The sequence below is a fragment of the Ylistrum balloti genome, unplaced genomic scaffold (assembly GCF_031769215.1).
Source record: "Ylistrum balloti isolate Yb309-2 unplaced genomic scaffold, AGI_CSIRO_Ybal_v1 Utg370110, whole genome shotgun sequence".
Taxonomy (NCBI): domain Eukaryota; kingdom Metazoa; phylum Mollusca; class Bivalvia; order Pectinida; family Pectinidae; genus Ylistrum; species Ylistrum balloti.
Genome location: NW_026782132.1, coordinates 1,005,990 through 1,024,941, shown reverse-complemented (window position 1 = coordinate 1,024,941; position 18,952 = coordinate 1,005,990). Strand labels below are relative to the sequence as shown.

The following is an 18,952-nucleotide window of genomic DNA, read 5'->3' as shown; positions in this document are numbered from 1 at the left end:
CATATTTAAAAATTTAAACTGTTATATTTCTATTCTCAAAATGTCATGTCTCATTACATTTCACACGGAAAATTTCCCACCTACAGTTTTATTGGGCACATCCCTCATGTAAGAATCTATGTTTCGTTAATATGATGTAGTATGAAGGAAAGAATGACAACAATAGTCTGGTAATAGAAAATTTTACCTGCTCCAATTCATATGTCTTTGCTCTATCCTCGTCCAGATCAGCATTCTTCTTGTATGCTTGGGCCAGACCCCACACTGCCATGATAGAGTAGACGTTGTCCCTAACCCAGGCATGGTCGTGTGTCACAGTGCCACCAAACAGTCCAGTTACTGGGTCCTAGCAGCATAAAACAGCATACCTATCTACAAATTGTCTCTAACCAAGGCACAGTTGTGTGTCACAGTGCCACCAAACAGTCCAGTTACTGGGTCCTAGCAGCATAAAACAGCATACCTATCTACAAATTGTCTCTAACCAAGGCACAGTTGTATGTCACTGTGCCAATAAACAGTCTACTCAAAGAGTCCTAGCACCACAAAACATAACATTTCCCATTATCAAGGTACAGTTATGTTAGTGCCACCAAAACGGTCCAGAATATTATTGAATAAGATGGGATTTAAATTGCATGAGATCATACCTTAGACATTCTGATTGTGTTCTGTAGATTGACTTTGTAGATAGATTATATGCAGCAAACATACCCTTAATAAGTTTGTACATTGGTGTGGAGTTTTTAATTACAATTGTTAAAACTTATTGTTCATTAAGGCAACCTCAACCATCGTTCCTTTGCCTCAACAACGTATTCGGGAAATATCTGTTGATTCCAGCTTTTTACACGATTTCAGCCTGATTGTAATAGGGCGAGTATTAGGATGACCTTTAGAAATAAGGAGAGTTTGCGACATTGGTAATTAAGGAAGACTTAAGTTGTGCTTTAATTGTGTGCTTCCTTCCATACTTGTGTGCAAAAGCATACTGTATAATCCAAGGGTGTCTGGATGAAAAATACTTATTGACTATGACCGAGGGATCATAACCGACTCATCTCTGGAAGCCACTGTGATTGGGCCTATTACCTTTTTGCCATGGTTGACTTTTACGGTCGCGGTTACAGCGACTAGTTTATCTGTTGACTGCAAGCTTACATGATGAAAACTTGAATTAAAGTTACCTGATGTTTCAGAATCGTTTTGTAAACCAAGCGTTGATAGTAATCAAGACGCACGCCAGAATTACTTCTGTTTCTCATGTTCTAGCTCGACTCTTTAATCACCGAAGATGTTTGGCCTTCTTCGGCCTGTGTTTGACAGAACACTCCGGCTGCTTTCGTTTATTTAGTTCAACCCGCTTTGACTGGTACTGGACTCACTCGGTATGGTGGTGAAAGTGTGTATGCCGTATCCGGTCCCGGCCCCATCATGGAAACCCATACCAGGATTATTAGAAATAATTAATAATCGAGAACTAAAAGCTAATAAATTACACATTTTTCACAGCAATCCACTTTAATATGCATCTATCAGACTGAAAGAGTGATCTCCCTTTAACACGGACATATTCTCAATTTCGAGAAAAAAAATCAGTCTACAATAGATGTAACTTATCGTTAAGCAGATATTATACTTCAGTTTTACAAAAATAATGATAGTTTTAATTCTACGGTATCACTTTGCAATGTAATATATTAAAAATAATTGTGATTTAAAAAAACTTTTACAGGAAGTAACTATAAATTCATAATGGAAACTGGTAAATGGCATCACTAGTGTAGGATACCAAAATAAAATTGTCCTCATTGAGATACAAACGACATATCCAAACAGATCAAGTTGAAAGCTAATGCCAGTCATCAGCTGAAATTCTCAAAATACCATTACGTACGTCCAAATACAATTAAATTTAAATATCTCACGAATTTAAACCATTTTAGAACATTGAAAGAACTATGAATTTTATCATCATTATTTTTAGCAATATTTGTCCTCCATGATATGATGTGAATTGTATTACGTAACAATATACACATCAGCATATGATATTACAGAACATATGTGAAATTATTTATCTATATATACCTATGGACTGTAAGGCCATTGGAATAAAATTTAATTGATACATTGAGCCCGCTCCAAAAGGGACAAGGTTACGTCTGTCCATTCGAACGTAACATCCGACAATAACGTCATTCTTGAACTGTCTATATGTAGGTAGCTTGTTTTCTTTCACATCATCACGGCCGTCATAAAGCTGAGCTTGTCATTCATGACTATCTTTAAATAATTATTTCCGCGTGAGTTTTCTTACTACAAATTTTGATGAAAGGGTTTTCATTGGATATCGTGACACAGACGTTGTACTGAAATATTCCAGCCTCGTCATTGTCGAGATGACCACTCAGTTATTTTGCTCTGCAACTGATGATTTTCAAGCGTACGGATTTACACTATAGTTTCACACAGGAGACATTCTGTTGATAGTCACGAACGCCTCACATGTCAGCTCTGGTTGCGATATTGGAAGTAGATTTTCCAACCCCTCAGGAGAAGCGGCCTGCTTTGTTTTACACAGTAATTATAACAACAGGTTTCGGTAGATTGATTCAAATGCTTTCCGCATGTCGATGAAACACACATACGTAGATAATTTTTAATTTTCATTGTTATAATTACAGAGTACAGCGAGAAAATATTATCTTCACGGCTGTGCCCTTTATAAAAACCATTTTCTTCGTCACATAGCATCTTATAAAGGTTAGCGTTCAGAGATACACCCCACCAATCCACTAGCTAGCCTCAAGTCCATGACTGTTACCCCTTACCCATCTGCTGAAATCCCTTAGAATCAATCAATCAATCCCTTTGATAGCATACCTTGACACGGGTATTAAGATGTAAACTGGGATCTTGTCGTGACAGCACGTGACAAAAGTGTTTAGTGTTATTTATCTAAACGCACATTTCACACCTAAGTAGACTAAGGGAGTAAGCCGATATAAAATGTTCTTAGTTGCAAGATTTCATTATACCACGATACTAAATCATAACTTGTGTATATTGTATGTATATGGAGAAGAAATGGAACCTCGTGATTCATCTATATTTTCGAGAAAACTATCATTACGGAAATGTTTTATCTAATTCCCGTGATATCATTTGGTGTCTCAGAAATAAACATTGATTTATAATCATGATACTTACATAATATGTCATACGTCTTATCGTTTATCAGTAGACAGTAGACACCAACGTTGAAGTTATTTTGAAAATACAGATACATTTTTCTGTATTTACTGATACCACGGTATATAACTATGGAATACAGAAATTGTCGCACGAACACCGTATGGTAAATTCCTCGTCAGTGATCAGAAACTGTTAATATTTTGTCAGACTTCGTTGTCCTTGAGTCGTCTGTTTGTTTTCGATTAAATTCACTGGTAAATTTAGATAAGGCTTCGTGTACTTGTGGTATTTTTTATGAAAACGTCCTTCACTACTCTATAGAGACATATTTATACTAATTAAAGGAATAATTCGATTTTAGATTCACTACTTTGATTGTTGTAAACAATTTGGATTTCATTAAGTAATACTCATCTTACCGTAGATCTTTATTGAAATATCTTGAATATTGAATATACATGTGCAGTTTAGTCTAGCTACAGATTTTGATTTGGTTAGTAATATTTATTGTAGGTATACAATATATGCATATTTCCATAAAAGTATTTGTTTCCAAATATAAATGTATATAACTAACTGGTACCTTATCCCTTGTTCTGAGGTTGACAATAAAAACTTTACACGTCAATATCTCGATATTGGAACGGCCGATTTTTTTTTTTATTTTGGATCATAAAAATAATTCTAACATTATTCATATTTCCACTTTTTCACTCAGGGTACATATTACGGGGGTTAGAGGTGGGGTGGGGGTTGATATTTTCCTTTATTTTAACCCCCATCCCTCTTTTTTCCTTTTTTTTTTCAAGATGTAATTCATTTCCTTATGTCTGGTCCGGGGTTCTGTGTCGAAACCGGGGCAGGGTACGGCGTACACATTTCACTACCACGCTTATTTGCTAAGTTTTTATAAAGTATAACTCCAACATAAAATCAACTATAGCATAAACTTGGACCGACACTTATGCTATTAGACGTCGGTGTTTCATACTGTCAGGACTGATACGTTCAAATGGTTTACGTTTAGTTTTTTTACCCGTGTGCTAAATAGATTGTCTTGACCGGATACAAAAACAACCATTGCGTAGTTTCGAACATTTTGTGATCAATCAGATAACTTTATAACTGGTTTTAAATGTTAATATTTCTGTTTCAAAAACAACAATTTAGTATAAATGTTTGAATTAACGTTTTTACAACAATATTATATCTTTTTTCTAACATACCAATTCGAATCGGTGGCTATTCAGAAGGAGGCTAAGTGGCAGGCTGTGAAGGTCACATAAAGCAGTAAGAGGGTTTGTATGTTTCTCTGCGTTATTAAATACGTTGTAAACTTAAAGTTAATTATCTTAGCAAATGTTTCATTTCAGTAGATATCTTTCATTATTTCTAGACCGTTTCTCAAGTTTCATTTGGCTTTTATTTCAGTACCCGATTTGACGCAACTTGCGTGTGACTTGTCTACTTGCATAATTGTCGCTGCTAGGGTAAATAGCGAAATAGGGTTTAATTTACAAAAAAAAATGGGGGGATTAGGCTTGTATCAGATACTGTCCTGGTTCGGATATAATATGAAAAAGACAAATCCTTTAAGGTGCGTAGAAAGGCATAAACGAAGTGAATGGAAGTAGGACTTTTTTTGCAGTTGATAGGTTGGGCAGAACCGTTGTTTAATGTTTAAAAAGAACGGTGTTTCTAGTTCAAATGACCCTTCAACTGAGTAACTAATTGATTACTGAAAGCTTTACCTATGCTTAAAATGGAGGACTATTATTCTAATGATGGATTGTGCCCAACCTGATGACAGGCTTCATATAAGATACAAAACGACACAGAAGACACCATCAAACTACAAAAAGATCTCACCACAGCAGGACAGAGGGAAAAGGATTAGCTCATGAAATTTCACCCTGACTAATGTATCATCATCAATATCACACCGAAACACAAGATTTAGTAAAACATGAACATAAACTTCACTACCAAACATAAGAACATGATGGCTTTAATGCATGCAAAGCACTTGTCCCACGCTTATTGGAGTTCTGGTCATCCATATGGGTAATCCCTTTAGGGATTCTTTTCTGGGACTAATTTATATCAGACTTTGACAATGTCCATCCTAAGACAAGGGACACTGTCAAACTAAGAAAATAAAAGGCAGAGTAGCATTGTATGTTCAAAACAGATACCATAACACCAGCTCAATCACTCACTGACATATTTAGAGTGACCATCACTTCTGTTCTGTTACACTCTTCTACAAAACAGTTGTAGAAGCAATCTACAATGTACTTTTCTCACTCCTACAAGCACAGAACTTTTTCTGCATTTTGGTTTGTTACTTACTGCCTTTACTTTGCAAAGGCTAAAACTTCATTTCATATTTAAAGCTGTATTTATATTTACCAAACTGTATGTCACTGTGGTTTTCCACTTGTTTCAAGATTATTTCTTTATCATACCATTACCAATTCTTTGATCATCAAAAAAATCAAGACTGTGCGTATGGGAAAGGAGGTAACTCTATCAGATCTCTGATTTTAATTCCCGTCCTCTAGTTTTTAAAGAGCTACATATACACTCTGAGAGAAATCAAATAACTTGTGATGACTACATTGCACAAGACTAAAAGTTGAAGTAGAGGTACCTATCATCTAGATATCTGTTCGATGCTGCCGTGTTTTGAAGTGACCATGTGTAATTCACTTGACTTTTCAGTCAATACACTTAGATATACTCAAAAACATGCACATACATTTGAAAGAAACGTACTAAAATAATTAAATACATTTCACTAAAATTTCCTCATTCTGCACCCAACATATCCATTGAGCCTAATTATTGCAGTATAGAAGACCATAGGTACCTTGCTAAACATCCTGTGGCAAAGATTGTCAATCTATAGATCTTTACCGTCAAATTATTTGTTATGGTGAGAGAAATAAAAGATATTGCATTTTATTTGAATCGAACAAAGAATCGCATGCATGATCCAAGTCAAGTTTATGAGTAAAGTGCACTCCAACAATATTAGAGGTTTAAACTTCCGTCATGCATAGCAGTTGGCACACTTATGTCGGATTATAAAGCGCCCAATCCTCTGTTTTTTAGGAGTAAAGACAAGTTCTGTTGTTTGTTTCTTAATTATAGCTGGTTATTATTTTCTTTCTTTATAAACTGCTGTTATGAAATGTTTGTTGTTCCTTCCAAGATGGATGATTGGAAATAAGATTAAGGTGTTGCACATGTACTGAAAGTAGTTGTATCTAGATCATTTTCTCAGAAAGTAAAAGTCAACATATGAGAACAAAAATAAACGCTACGGTAAGGTGCATTGGAGAAGAGAGTAAAATAGTAAGATATGCATAGAATGATTGAGATCCTATGATTGTGGATGCAAAGATCCCTCTGGGAGAATGCATCTCTAGCTCAAGTTGCAGAACTAGATCAGAACTGAAACTGAATCATTGTACCATAAATGTCTACAGTGCTCATGGTTTGTTAATTTGTTCTGCATTTTTATTGTGATGACTTAGTAATAATTTCATACATTTGACCAACAGGTTGAAGAAACCATCCCATCATGGGTAGAAAACTTGGCCTCATTACCAAAACGAAAGGTTCAGGACTTGTGACATATGCATTGTCTCCACATGAACAGAAGGCTTATGCCAATGTTTTCAAGAAAATTATACCAAACACCATCAGAAGGTTTAGAGGAAAGTGGCCAGTGTTCTCAAGTAAGTACATTATATAAATAGTATGGCACAGGAAGTATTCAATGCATTAGATTTTTTAAGAATATATTCAAGACTAACATAAAAAAAAACCTGTAAAAGTCATTGTTAGGGAAGAAGTAAATCCAGTGGAGTGAGGTAGATTAGAATTGTGACCTCATTTTTGACTCAAGGAAACTGATAAATCAACTTGTTCAAGAGATAATGTCTCTTAGCAACTAAGCAAGTGTGCAAAGTCTCATGGTTGTAAATGGATAAAAGTCAGTAGAGTGTGGATGTTATTTAAAGGCCGATCCTGAACCAAATTTTTTAAAGTTTTGAAGAGTACTATTAAATGTAAATGTGCAATGCATGAAAGTGTTTTCTCAAAATATGGTCTGGGGCCAAATTAATGGCGCTATTTCCCACAAATCAATCTGAATCTGATAGTCCTGAAACAGTTTGACAATAAGAATGCAAAAGTTTAATGTACAGTAACAAACATGTCTGCTTGTATCATCATTTTATAAGAAATACTAAATTGTTTGATGATTAATAAGACACACTTTTGGTTTCTTGCAGTTCCTTTTCTCGTCTACTACTGGGCAGATTGGGCCCAAAAAAGGAGGGCATACTACGAGACAAAAGAATATTTGGCAGAACACCCTTCTGTGTGAATATGAATAGCTCACCATGAATGGATTTAGATGTGAAAGACATTTTGTGCATTTTTCGCATGTTTGTTCAAAAGTTAAACTATTCTGTATGATAAAATGAATGTATATAATGTACTAGTGTTGTGTTCTTTATAACTAGATTGATGACGTAAAGATCAGTAGAATCCCCTCACCCGGGTTTCACACAATACCGAGAGTCTGTACATATTAATAAACAATTGAGTTTCAAATGAGGTATCCATGTTTTCATCATCAAAATGATGTTTTGGATATTTAACATACACCTAGAAACTATCTAAAAAAGAAAAAAGTTTGTTTGCTGCAAATTCCAGTATACCAGTTATGAAATATAAAAAACAGACTTACTGACCATTGAAAATTTGTTGTGCTATGTCATGTTTCTAGAATTTATCAAAGTCTTTGCTGAGCATCCCTGAGCTTGAGACTTTTAGTGCTATATACATATCAGATTGTACAGAAATTCTTTAAAGCTCTACACCACAACATGAGCATAGACTTGTACATCAATATATTTGTATACATTCCATCAAAATGGATGTTATTTGTCCCAAATCATAAGGGCTTCACTAGGGAGAGAGGGTGACCTATGTATGAAATTTCAGAATGATCTATTGAGTACTTCTCAAGAAATAGCAATGACAATCTGTCATAGTTAAAATCTGAGATGATTGCCTGTTGACCATTTTGTTTCTCTTGTCGATCTCGTGGAGTAAGAGACCAAGAGGCACCAATATATCAAATTTGAGAAAGATCCATCCTGTATTTCTGAAGTCCACAGATGTTCTGAAATTACACTTTAGCAATATTCAAGATAGCCATAATAACCTCGGCTCCAGGTGAAATTTTTCAGTACTTAAGGCCAAATATGGCTGCTATGTTGACAGACTTGACACTTTAACTGAACAAAGCAAATTTTGCCACCTGGAAAATCAACTTCTTGCTTCAGTATACTTATTCTGGACAAATTATATAGACATTTTCCTGTGTTTGATCTGTAGATATTGAAGATGATTGCCATGTTCACCAGATCTGATTGCCAGGTTTCTTGCTCTGTGCACAGCTAGGGTCGTTTTGAGGTAGAGTCTCCTTGTAGAAGCTGGTGGATACATTATTAAACAAGAGTACTTCATTTCATGCCATTTAGAGAAATTAGGGTTAGGTGTCCTGAAACAACATAACATCAAAGACTGGTCTGTTTTTCAGCATCCTGAAAAAAACAACCATTTCGGGTAGGGAGCATCAAACTAGGCACCATGGATCTTTACATATGGTCATATGGGCCAACACTTTAACCAACTGATTTTCTGCAGTCCATTCCATATCGGAACAGAAAGTCATATTGAGATTTTATATTTAACACTTAAAGAGACAAACATTGTTCAAAGAAGAGGATAACCATGAATGAAAACAATTGTTAAGAGCCTAGGTAACAACTAAATATACAGGTCTCATTTTTTCACACTACTGGGGATCAAACTTGGAGAACAAGTATTTAGTTCACACTTGTTTGCACCCTGTGTTAAGAACTGATACATTGGAAAGTAAATATTGCTACCAAGATAGCTAGATTGATGCCAGGTAACTTGGTATTAAAAGTACTGTGGGACAGAAAAATATATGCCTGCCCCATGCCAAAATATATGGATATAGTAATAATGAATTAAAAGTCAAAGAGGGAAGTACTAACATAATACATTGAGAATCAAAGAAAACACCATCCAGCATTTCTCGAGAAATAGCAATAACAAACTTAATGAATCAAAAGGGCACAACTAGGAACCAAGGGGCACCGACAGATAAAAAGTTGAGAAAGATCCATCTTATACCTGTAAAGTCTACAGGAATGCTTTTTTGAATTTTGCACTTCTACCATATTCAAGATCAACAGTGTTTGATGATAAATTAAACCACACCACATTTTAAAGAGATGATGGAAAACTGGAAAAAAAACTAAGGACAAGAAGATGCTAAAAAGAACAAACAGCAATAATTCTTTGAAATATTGTTGAATCAAAATGCTATTCAGAGAACACAATCTCAAGTTGTGATTTTCAAGCCAACTAAGTTTAAAAGAAATTGGTTTCACACTGAAGGAAGAGATGTTTGTTTGAAAAACAAAGGGAAATAACTCTTCTAAAATCATAGAATTACAATGTCACAATTAAGAAAACACAATATCATGTAATGCTTATAAAGCCTATAAAGTTGTAGAGAAATCGATGAAAAACAGGAAGATTAAGGTAGCAGCAAACAGTTTATTTACATTTTTCCTGAAATTATTTATGTTTGAGATATACAGGTATAACAGTTTGGTTATGAAAAATACATCATTACATGTATTTATATGTATTTTAAAATGCATAACAATTGCATTAATAGTAGAGTGATAAAATTTGTGAAAATATAAAATTTCTTCTGATTTCTGACATGTAATTGCCATGGTTACCAACTGAGAAAATGCTAAAAATACTGCTAATCCAACCGAACAATGCAACTTTTTAGAAGAAATTTATTTCTAAACACCTGTCTTAAAATCAACAACACTTTCATGGTAACAAACTACTTACATTTCAGTAAATTCCAACTCCGAAATCCTTCAAAACACTATGAAAATTTGACTTCCTGTAAAGCTAGTTTTTGGTGATAGATACAAATTTGGGACTGCCCAAATAGTAATCTCTAGCATAAAATATTATTCTGAAAAAAAATGAAACCCCACATTGTCCACTTCATTATGACAAAACTAAGTTAAGCAAAGATTTATTTTTTTAATTTTAATTAAAATATAATGGGGTAATCTATTGAACAAAAATATCACCCATGGCAACACCAAGAAACTGTGTTCTGCTACCTAAATGCCAAAAAATAACAAAGGGCAATGACTCCTTCAAATTTGCTGAATCATACTGCTGGTTCAGAGAACATAACTTCATGTCATGAGAAACCATCAAAAAAAGGAGATCTCTAGACAGGATAAACATTGTGAAACAACAAAGGGTCGTAACTCTTTTCATTACAGTAAAATCAAACTGCCAGTCAGGAAAACTGAACCTCGTGTCATGGTAATTAAGTTTGACAGAAATCAGTTGAAAACTGAGAAAGGAGATATTCAAACAATATCAACATTATAGGACAGTACAGTCATGTCGAAGTGATTAAACCTACCTAGATAAAACTGTAGGAAATCTCTGGAAAATGAAAATTTACAAAGGATTGATGTATGTCATACCAAAATATGTCATCAAAAAATTGTTAAACAGGTATATAAAAGGTAGGTATCAGAATTATAGAGTAATATCTAATGTATCCCTGCTTCCACTGATGAAGGTTAATGATTACTGTCGAAATTCTTAACTTAAAATACAATAGGCTATTGTAACAAAATCATCATCTTGTTTCAGGACAGTTCAGTATAATTATTCAAAGTACCGGATTGGGTGTTCCAGTTTACCAAGTATTGGAATCAAATGAAAGAAACAAAAATGTAATAACTTAATATAATTTATTGCACAATATAATTACATTGTAATGTTAACATGATACACATACTAGGTATAACACTAAGTACCTTATATAGTGACGGATGACAAACAATGCACAATTAAGATCAATATGCAAATTATGAAATAATATACATAAGAATATTATTACTAAAATTATAGGGGCATTGAAAACACAAGGATTTATAAATATTCCTCCCATTTAACTTTCACAGCTTGACCAATTTTCTATTCTAAATATTAATACATATTTTCTAACTGTTTTGTTATTGCTGTCATGTATATTGTATCATATACTGCTATGGAGGAAGCAATCCTAAGTTGTGATATCTTGTGCCAAATCTGATTGTGATTACTGATTATGAAATTTAAAAAAAATGGAGGGGGTGGTGGGGGAGGGGTGGGTGGGTGGGTGGGGGTGTTAATGATATGGCTGACCGCCATTTTCATAGCAAAAAATCATGGCACACTCTTGAAGTTTCTTAAAATCAGTTAGTTTATTCTTTTTAACAAATATTATAACTTTGTACCTAAACATGTTACTTGTCAAGGCATTAAGTTACAAACTCAAAATTTGGCTACGAAGTTTAAATATGATATATCTTTCGAAGAAATACGGTAGAGTCAACTTATCACTCTGACTTCAAAACTCATATATTTGAACCAACATCAGCAAAAACTGATCTCACAAATAGTTGGAGTATCATTTTGCTAACAAGCATAAAAAAGAACAATGTGCATGTAACAGAGGAGTAATTTGTCCCCCTAATGAATTGGGATAAGGTTATACATGTTGTTGGACAAAAGAGATGTTGAAAAAAAAATCATAGTTTTATTAACAATTGATTCCAGTTCTAGCTTATACCCTTATAATTATTGACCACAAGTCACATTACCCTGATGATGAAGAGTAATGTGAGACCCCATCATTTAATCATATGCCCATAGCTATTAAAGTTTATGTATCCCAATATTGTAAATCACACTTGTACATTATAATAAATTATATTTGTATAGCTGGTAATCTGGACCCATCAATCAGCAAACATTGTGCAGTCTTAGTAACAAAATCATCATCTTCATCCTTACATCAACAATTTCTAGTATTAAGTAGAAATCATTCCTTGGTGTCATGCTTTCAATTGTTGAACCACCTAGAGAAAAAAAAAACAATAAAAAATTTAATGACAAAAATTCAAAAATTTTAAATCTCAGACCCATAAAACTGATGTAAAAAGCAGATGAAACTTCAGCATGATTACATTATAAAGTATCATCACTTTCATATATTATCAAATTAAGCCTATTGTCAATGTAAGCAACCCATTAGCTATGAATATCTTGGTTATTACCCACCTTGTTAGCACCTTCCAGACTGGAGATAAGCTTTCCAAGCTCATCTTGATTAAGCTCTATGGAATGTATCTTACTGTCTTGGCCCGCACCAACATCCAGGTCAAGGGAGACAACTGGTTCCTGGACTGAGGAAATCTTGTCACTGGACATGATCAACTAGCAAATAAAAATACAGGTTATCAACATACAAGTTAAGTGAAATTGAATATGTACAGCTGTACATCATGAAAAGTGTAGATAAAAAAGTTAGCTGAAAATTTCTTGTTTCAACACTGAAGGAACTGATGTTGATGGACCTAAAATATAAATAGAACATTTTAAGGAAGTCACTGAACTGCAGTCTAAGGTATATTAATATCATGAGTTGAGTGGATACATCATTCAACAAACCGATACAGTAGTCTAAAAACTTGCAAATGTGAATCTCTGATGAAAACTATTCCTTTATATACAGGTAAGTTTTAATCTAAAACTGTTAACAAGTACTTGGTACTGTATGCTGCAAAATGTGGATTGGAAAACAGCTTGAGTGCAGTCTGACACTATCAAGAACAGTTTTATGACAAAAGGCTCTATTGTTTTGGCAAACTTGCCATAACATACTATATGTCTTTATTCATAATTTTTTTTTAATTGATTTTAACCCCCTACATTATTGCACAATCAGTGAAAACCTCATGGTCCCCACAGAAGTTTTGTATGCAGAACATAATATTTTGTACCAGATGCAGCTCAAATGTATACAACACATCGTGATCATGCAAAGTTAGATAAAAAATATTGAAATAATTCTGATTGTTGGAAAATGAAAAAGACACAAGTTATGAAGTTTTAAATAGTTTTATGTATTACACAAGCGTCATAACCTTTTACCAGGTTTAGAAATGCAGACAAATATCACACAAGATTGATTTGAAAGGCAGACCCTTTTATAAAATTAAATCTATGATTATCTGTTTTGATTCTTGATATTTTTTGAAGGTTACAGGTAATGTGGTGAAGATCACATTGCAAAGATAAGGAGAGAACATTCTTCTTCCATGACAGCAAAATTTACCTTAACTTTCCAATCAAAATCACTAAGGACAGCTTGTGAGATGTTATGAGTCTCTCCAAGAAGTTGATTTTGAACTTCATCTCGACGTGAGTTAATAACATCCAAAACCACCTGTTTTAAGTCTTCTGATAAGGATCCTAATTCTTGATATATCTGTTACAGATAAAACACAAAAGAATTCATGTTAAAAACTGCATTCTGTCTTCGCTGTACCAAACATCCTCCATGTTTTTTACAACCTTTCTTAATCATCATAAGTTATTATAACATTATCATGACATACCATTATTTATATGATTCTAAACTCTGGCTGATGGTGAATAGCTGTTCCATATGTCATTATGCGTTAATTAGTGATAAATGACCTTCACCTGGTGCACTTGTTTGGCCATAAATGCAAGTGCAAAGGAGGTCCAGTTATAAATGGTGATGTTTGTTAATGTGTATGTCAGGATTCTTAACTATTTCTTGATTAGATCAGAAATGACTGTGAACTGTTAATGTTAGTGAAGACAGTTAAGTCACATGAAGACCAAGTTGGCTAACACAATAAAGATTTTAACTTTAAAACAATGTGAATAAAAAACTCTATGTAATAACATCACACAGTCGGGGGTAGTAATGATGGATTTTTTCCCAAAGAACCATGACCATAATGAAATTGCTGATGTGATACCACTGAATGGTTTTATATAGTGACAACAAACTTAGCCATTTAACTCTGCAACACAAACACATCTGCTGCATTATTGTTGTGTATGTAACAACTGAGTAGAGCTTTTAAAAGATTACAAAAGAAATGAAGTTACTTGCTTGATCCGATGTTATGTGACAAGACTGAGAACTCACCATATCTTTTGTCAAGGCATCTCTGACTGCTGCTTTGATGAGGGACTGGTAAGCATCTACCACATTCCACCATTGCTGTAGGCTCCATACCTCACTGTAATCCTGGTAAGATGGTTGGCAGCGATGGCACACTCCATCTACTAATGTGTGCAAGACCTGGAACAAACAAGCCATTCTTAATTACTCAGTCATGCATTTTGTTACTATTTTAAGGACATTTTTTTTTATCTTCCAGTCTTTATATCGTTAAAACTACAAATAATCAATTATAGCATTACCATCAATTTTGGTAAATCAGTGAGATTAAAGTTATGTGACCTGCATATTTTCCTGTACAAGTAAAAAGGAGATTGTATCTTAGATAGAATGTAAACTCGACTAATTGTCATGATACCTGTATCTGTATCCTACACCCTTTATCGACCCATCATCAGTGGTGTGCACTTCATTTGGATCAAACTTTGAATTACATTCACGATACAAAGTCTGTCTTCAGTTCAATTTCTTGGACCTCAAATTGCTTTGCCATTTTGTAAGGACTATAAAATTGTTCTGACTATTACCAAGACATTGTATGGATTGTGGGTAGGGAATTCATGCCAAATCCCTGTGGTAATATAGACATAAAAATTTAAAACAAAAAGTTATGAATGTCTTAAAACATTAATTATACTCCACAGTTTCTGAGTTTACTTCCATAACCTTGAATGGGCATCCAGGACACACAGTAATTCTGGTAAAATTTCAATAAATCAAATGCACTTGGTTGCACTTTCAATTTTAATTGCTTCATACACAGGTATGAAAACCAATATAAACATTACTTTTATCTATTTAATGCAGCACTTGTGTTTATTCTGGTCTGAACCTGCTCAGTCAGTCATTTTCTTTTAAGAAAAATATTTTCATGGTCTTAATGCACATTATCCACAATACTGAACATAGTAGTCTATAACTGATGGCACCGAAGTCATAGTTGGAAGAGTTACCTCTCTTCCTTCATTAAGCACTAGATTACCCAATATTAATATAAACTTCCCAATACCAGAAAATGAGAGCACTGTTCCTAAAATATACGACCATAGATATGTGCATTTTTTCTACGTGTATGATCAGAGACGTATATACTTGTTATATACGTCTCTGGTATGATTAAGTGACAAATAAAAGCATTGATAGCCGGTATTTATGTGGTACGTTCCGTCTTTGATATCGATTCATTTTCAAGACAATTGCAACAACTTTCATCATGCAAATTCTGATTATTTCATCTGCCATCAGAATGAGTATTGTATTAATGTAACATATGTGTTAACTTTAATTTCAGTATACTCATGTCAGAGATTTTAATCAGAACTCACTGATGACACTTGTTTTGATTCTAGTTTCCTCAGTAACAAGAGCCCCTCCTCCTCACGAGTTTCCGCCATTGTTATAAGTCTGTGCGTGTATGTAAAACATGCGATGATTGGTTCGAAATATGTCAATAAAGCCAATTAAACCGGGGCTTATTAATGTGTCATGGAAGGCAAATGAAACAAAACCGGTGATTGGTCAGGCGATAATATTGACCAATCAGAGAAAGGCTCTCTCGCTCCTTGGTCACTGTTGACTGTTTTGTATACATCCTCCATTGTAACGCATGAATGAGTGTATTGACCGTAATGAAGTGAGAACTATGGAAGTGATAGTTTGTTTGTCGGAAACCATGAATGATACATTCCACCATGTACAACAACAACTGTGGTGATATTAATACGAAGCTATATTTCGGACAAGGAATTCTTACCTTGGAATGAAAGAGATTTATCACAACAAACTCCATGACGTGGCTTTTCGTTTGATGGCACAGATCCCGGAATTTCAACAACTTTGATTTCGGACAACTAATCTTATCGAGCGGATTACGAAATATTAGGATTTTAATCAGAAGTGTTATCAGCGTAGTAAAATAATTGTCAGTGTTTTAAAAATGATTGTTTTGATAAATCCATGTTCTGCCTGGACCTAAGGAATACGTGCTCTGACCTATGTACAGTGTAGGTCCGGTGTCAACCATGTGCTAGACATCAATTTTATGTCTTTTTTCATCAAAACCATTTCATTGTGATATTGTTATAAAATGGGAAACTTTTGTGGGCGAGGAAACCGGTCTGGTCCTAAAACCAGAACTGTTGTTCCAAACCATACTCTGGATCCATCAATCCAACACAGGGCTAAGGCCCATCCCAACAAGGATTTCCGTGGAAATCGAATTAAAACCACAAAATATACTATACTGACGTTCTTTCCAAAAAATATTTTTGAGCAGTTTCATAGATTTGCAAATTTATATTTCATTCTGGTGGTAGCCTTGAACTGGGTTCCACAAATCCAAGCATTCGGCAAGGAAATTGCTATGGTACCGGTGATATTTGTGCTTGCTGTAACCTGTATAAAAGATGCCTTTGAAGATTTTCGCCGCTACAAGTCTGACCAAAAAATCAACCATTCACATTGTCGTTTATATAAAAGGTGAAGAACATAAAGAAAGTACAATAACATGAGATATTTATTATCGGGATAGATCAAAACGTAATCTGTATGTATGTTTTCAGTGATGAAGAAAGTAGTGAACCAATTTTGTCCTTTTGTCCAAAGCTGAAATGCAGCTTATATTTTAAAGGCATTGATCATGTATATATCATCCTATATATATATATACAAAAGAGGTTTTGTGAAGTTTCCTAAATGAAATTGCTAAAAACAATAGATGAAAGTGCTAATTTCAGCAGGTATTATAATATTCAAACAATACAGATAGTCATTCTGGCAAACTGTGCACTGGCAAAATGGATATTTTCTGTCACTGCCAAATATTGATATAGCTGAAGTGTATTGGAATAGGATGGAATTGCTCATTTTAACTTTCATGTTTTTTTCTTGAATCAAGTTCGTTCATTACATAGGTAAAGTAAGTATGGCATTAGGAACATTGGAATACAAACCTTCATGATCAGGGCAGGATAATTGAAAGTATATATAGTTATAGAAAGAAGAGAGAATTGTATTGAAAGAGTGTGCATGTTTTGATTCATAAGATAAAAAAGATTTGCACTTTTATCATGTTGATTTTCCCCAACTTGATTGCATGTAACTGCACTTCCATTACTTTTCTTTCCCCTCTTTGTCATGATCACTTCAATGAGACAGTTGATTCTTTTTTTCCCAAAATCTTCTTTCTCTTCCTGTCAGTCGTACCCAGAGTATTTTAATACTCCCTGATAAACCTTCGCTTAAAACAGAAATGAAGTCAATAGACCCAACTTTAATTGAATCCATCTGATATTTTTTATGTTTTGTGTTTCAGTGATGAAGATCGCTATGCAAAAGGGGAATGGCAAGATATCCATGTTGGAGACTTCGTTCATCTATCCTGCAATGAAATAATACCAGCAGACATTGTGTTGGTTAAGTCAAGTGATAGTAATGGAATATGTCATATAGAGACATGTAATTTGGATGGAGAAACTAATCTCAAACAACGACAAGCAGTCTTTGGTATAGATTATGGAGTAAGTATCAGCAGTTTGGTTAGTTATGATTGTGTTTACCTTATAACATGAACAGAAAGTTTGTTTAAGTCCACTCTTCAGTGCAATATTGTAATAAACAGGATAAAACTGGAATACTTGAGCTTTTTGTAGCCCAGGAGGTAGGATACATAATTCATGTCATGATTTAATCATCTGCTTGAATTAAAAGGAGATCACTAAAAAAGTTTTTATTATACAGTAAAAAAAATATCTGCATTTAAATTAATGGGTTCTTGGAATTGTTTCATTTGTACACACAAGACTATATGGTGTTTAGTATTGAATAGAATATTTGCATGAGACAATTTGAAGGCACTTGATCTATAGATTTGACAAAATTCTTATCCGAAAATTGAAAAATATGCTGTATTATACAGTATATAACAGGATGGTTACAACGTACATTGACTTTATATGCTAATGAAAGCATCATGCTAAATTCTGCATCTGTAATAAATAAATGATTCTGTATTTTTTAATCCCTGTGCTAAATAGAACAGAAGTTCTTAATACAACCAGAAGGAGATTTAAGTATGGCGCTTCAATGACAACAATGTCAACATCATCAGACATATGACTGGAATGAGCGTATAAGTGTGGACATATGTAGTGTTTAAGATAGTAAGGAATCGACCAACTTTTTCAGTTGCACTATAATCCTATCTCAAACAAAGTGTAAGTGAATCAACTAGATTACATATTTATCATCTTGTATACCCTTTTCTTTAATTCTTTTACCATCTTGTCACACATTTTCTTACCGTAAAATACATAGGGTTATAGTACAGCCAAAGAAGTTGGTTGATTCTGTACCATTTTACACATCCTATACATCAAAGCTACTACTTCATACTGCTCATTTGTCTGATGAAGATTACAGTGTTGTCATCGAAGCGTCACACTTAAGTCTTCTACTGGTTGTATTTTAAGAACTTTGCTGCTATTGACATTAACAGCTGGAGGGAAATGTTCCCAAATAATTTCTTTGGAATCTAAA

The 18,952-nt window shown here is 34.1% G+C and overlaps 4 protein-coding genes across 4 annotated transcripts in view; 2 read left to right on the top strand and 2 right to left on the bottom strand.

The window, feature by feature from the left end:
* LOC132550219 (probable phosphorylase b kinase regulatory subunit alpha) overlaps positions 1-1,324 on the bottom strand; it is a 50,398-nt gene extending 49,074 nt beyond the window's left edge. Inside the window, exons 1-2 of the mRNA XM_060214259.1 lie at positions 1,188-1,324; positions 188-346 (exon numbers count right to left, since the gene is read on the bottom strand). Of these exons, the coding sequence (XP_060070242.1) occupies positions 188-346; positions 1,188-1,265 (237 nt within the window). The 5' untranslated portion in view covers positions 1,266-1,324. The remainder of the gene's footprint in view (positions 1-187; positions 347-1,187) is intronic.
* Positions 1,325-6,767: 5,443 nt separating this feature from the next.
* Positions 6,768-7,709, top strand: LOC132550211 (cytochrome b-c1 complex subunit 8-like). Its single transcript, XM_060214248.1, has 2 exons — positions 6,768-6,944; positions 7,503-7,709. Exons 1-2 carry the CDS (start codon positions 6,788-6,790, stop codon positions 7,595-7,597), a joined length of 252 nt encoding a protein of 83 aa, XP_060070231.1. The 5' UTR covers positions 6,768-6,787; the 3' UTR covers positions 7,598-7,709.
* A 3,443-nt stretch (positions 7,710-11,152) lies between these two features.
* Positions 11,153-15,810, bottom strand: LOC132550210 (COMM domain-containing protein 8-like). Its single transcript, XM_060214247.1, has 5 exons — positions 15,742-15,810; positions 14,381-14,536; positions 13,532-13,684; positions 12,475-12,630; positions 11,153-12,272 (listed from the first exon to the last, which is right to left on the bottom strand). Exons 1-5 carry the CDS (start codon positions 15,808-15,810, stop codon positions 12,249-12,251), a joined length of 558 nt encoding a protein of 185 aa, XP_060070230.1. The 3' UTR covers positions 11,153-12,248.
* Positions 15,811-16,502: 692 nt separating this feature from the next.
* The window catches only part of LOC132550190 (phospholipid-transporting ATPase VA-like), a 30,077-nt gene continuing 27,627 nt past the window's right edge, over positions 16,503-18,952 (top strand). Inside the window, exons 1-2 of the mRNA XM_060214221.1 lie at positions 16,503-16,894; positions 17,730-17,934. Of these exons, the coding sequence (XP_060070204.1) occupies positions 16,503-16,894; positions 17,730-17,934 (597 nt within the window). The remainder of the gene's footprint in view (positions 16,895-17,729; positions 17,935-18,952) is intronic.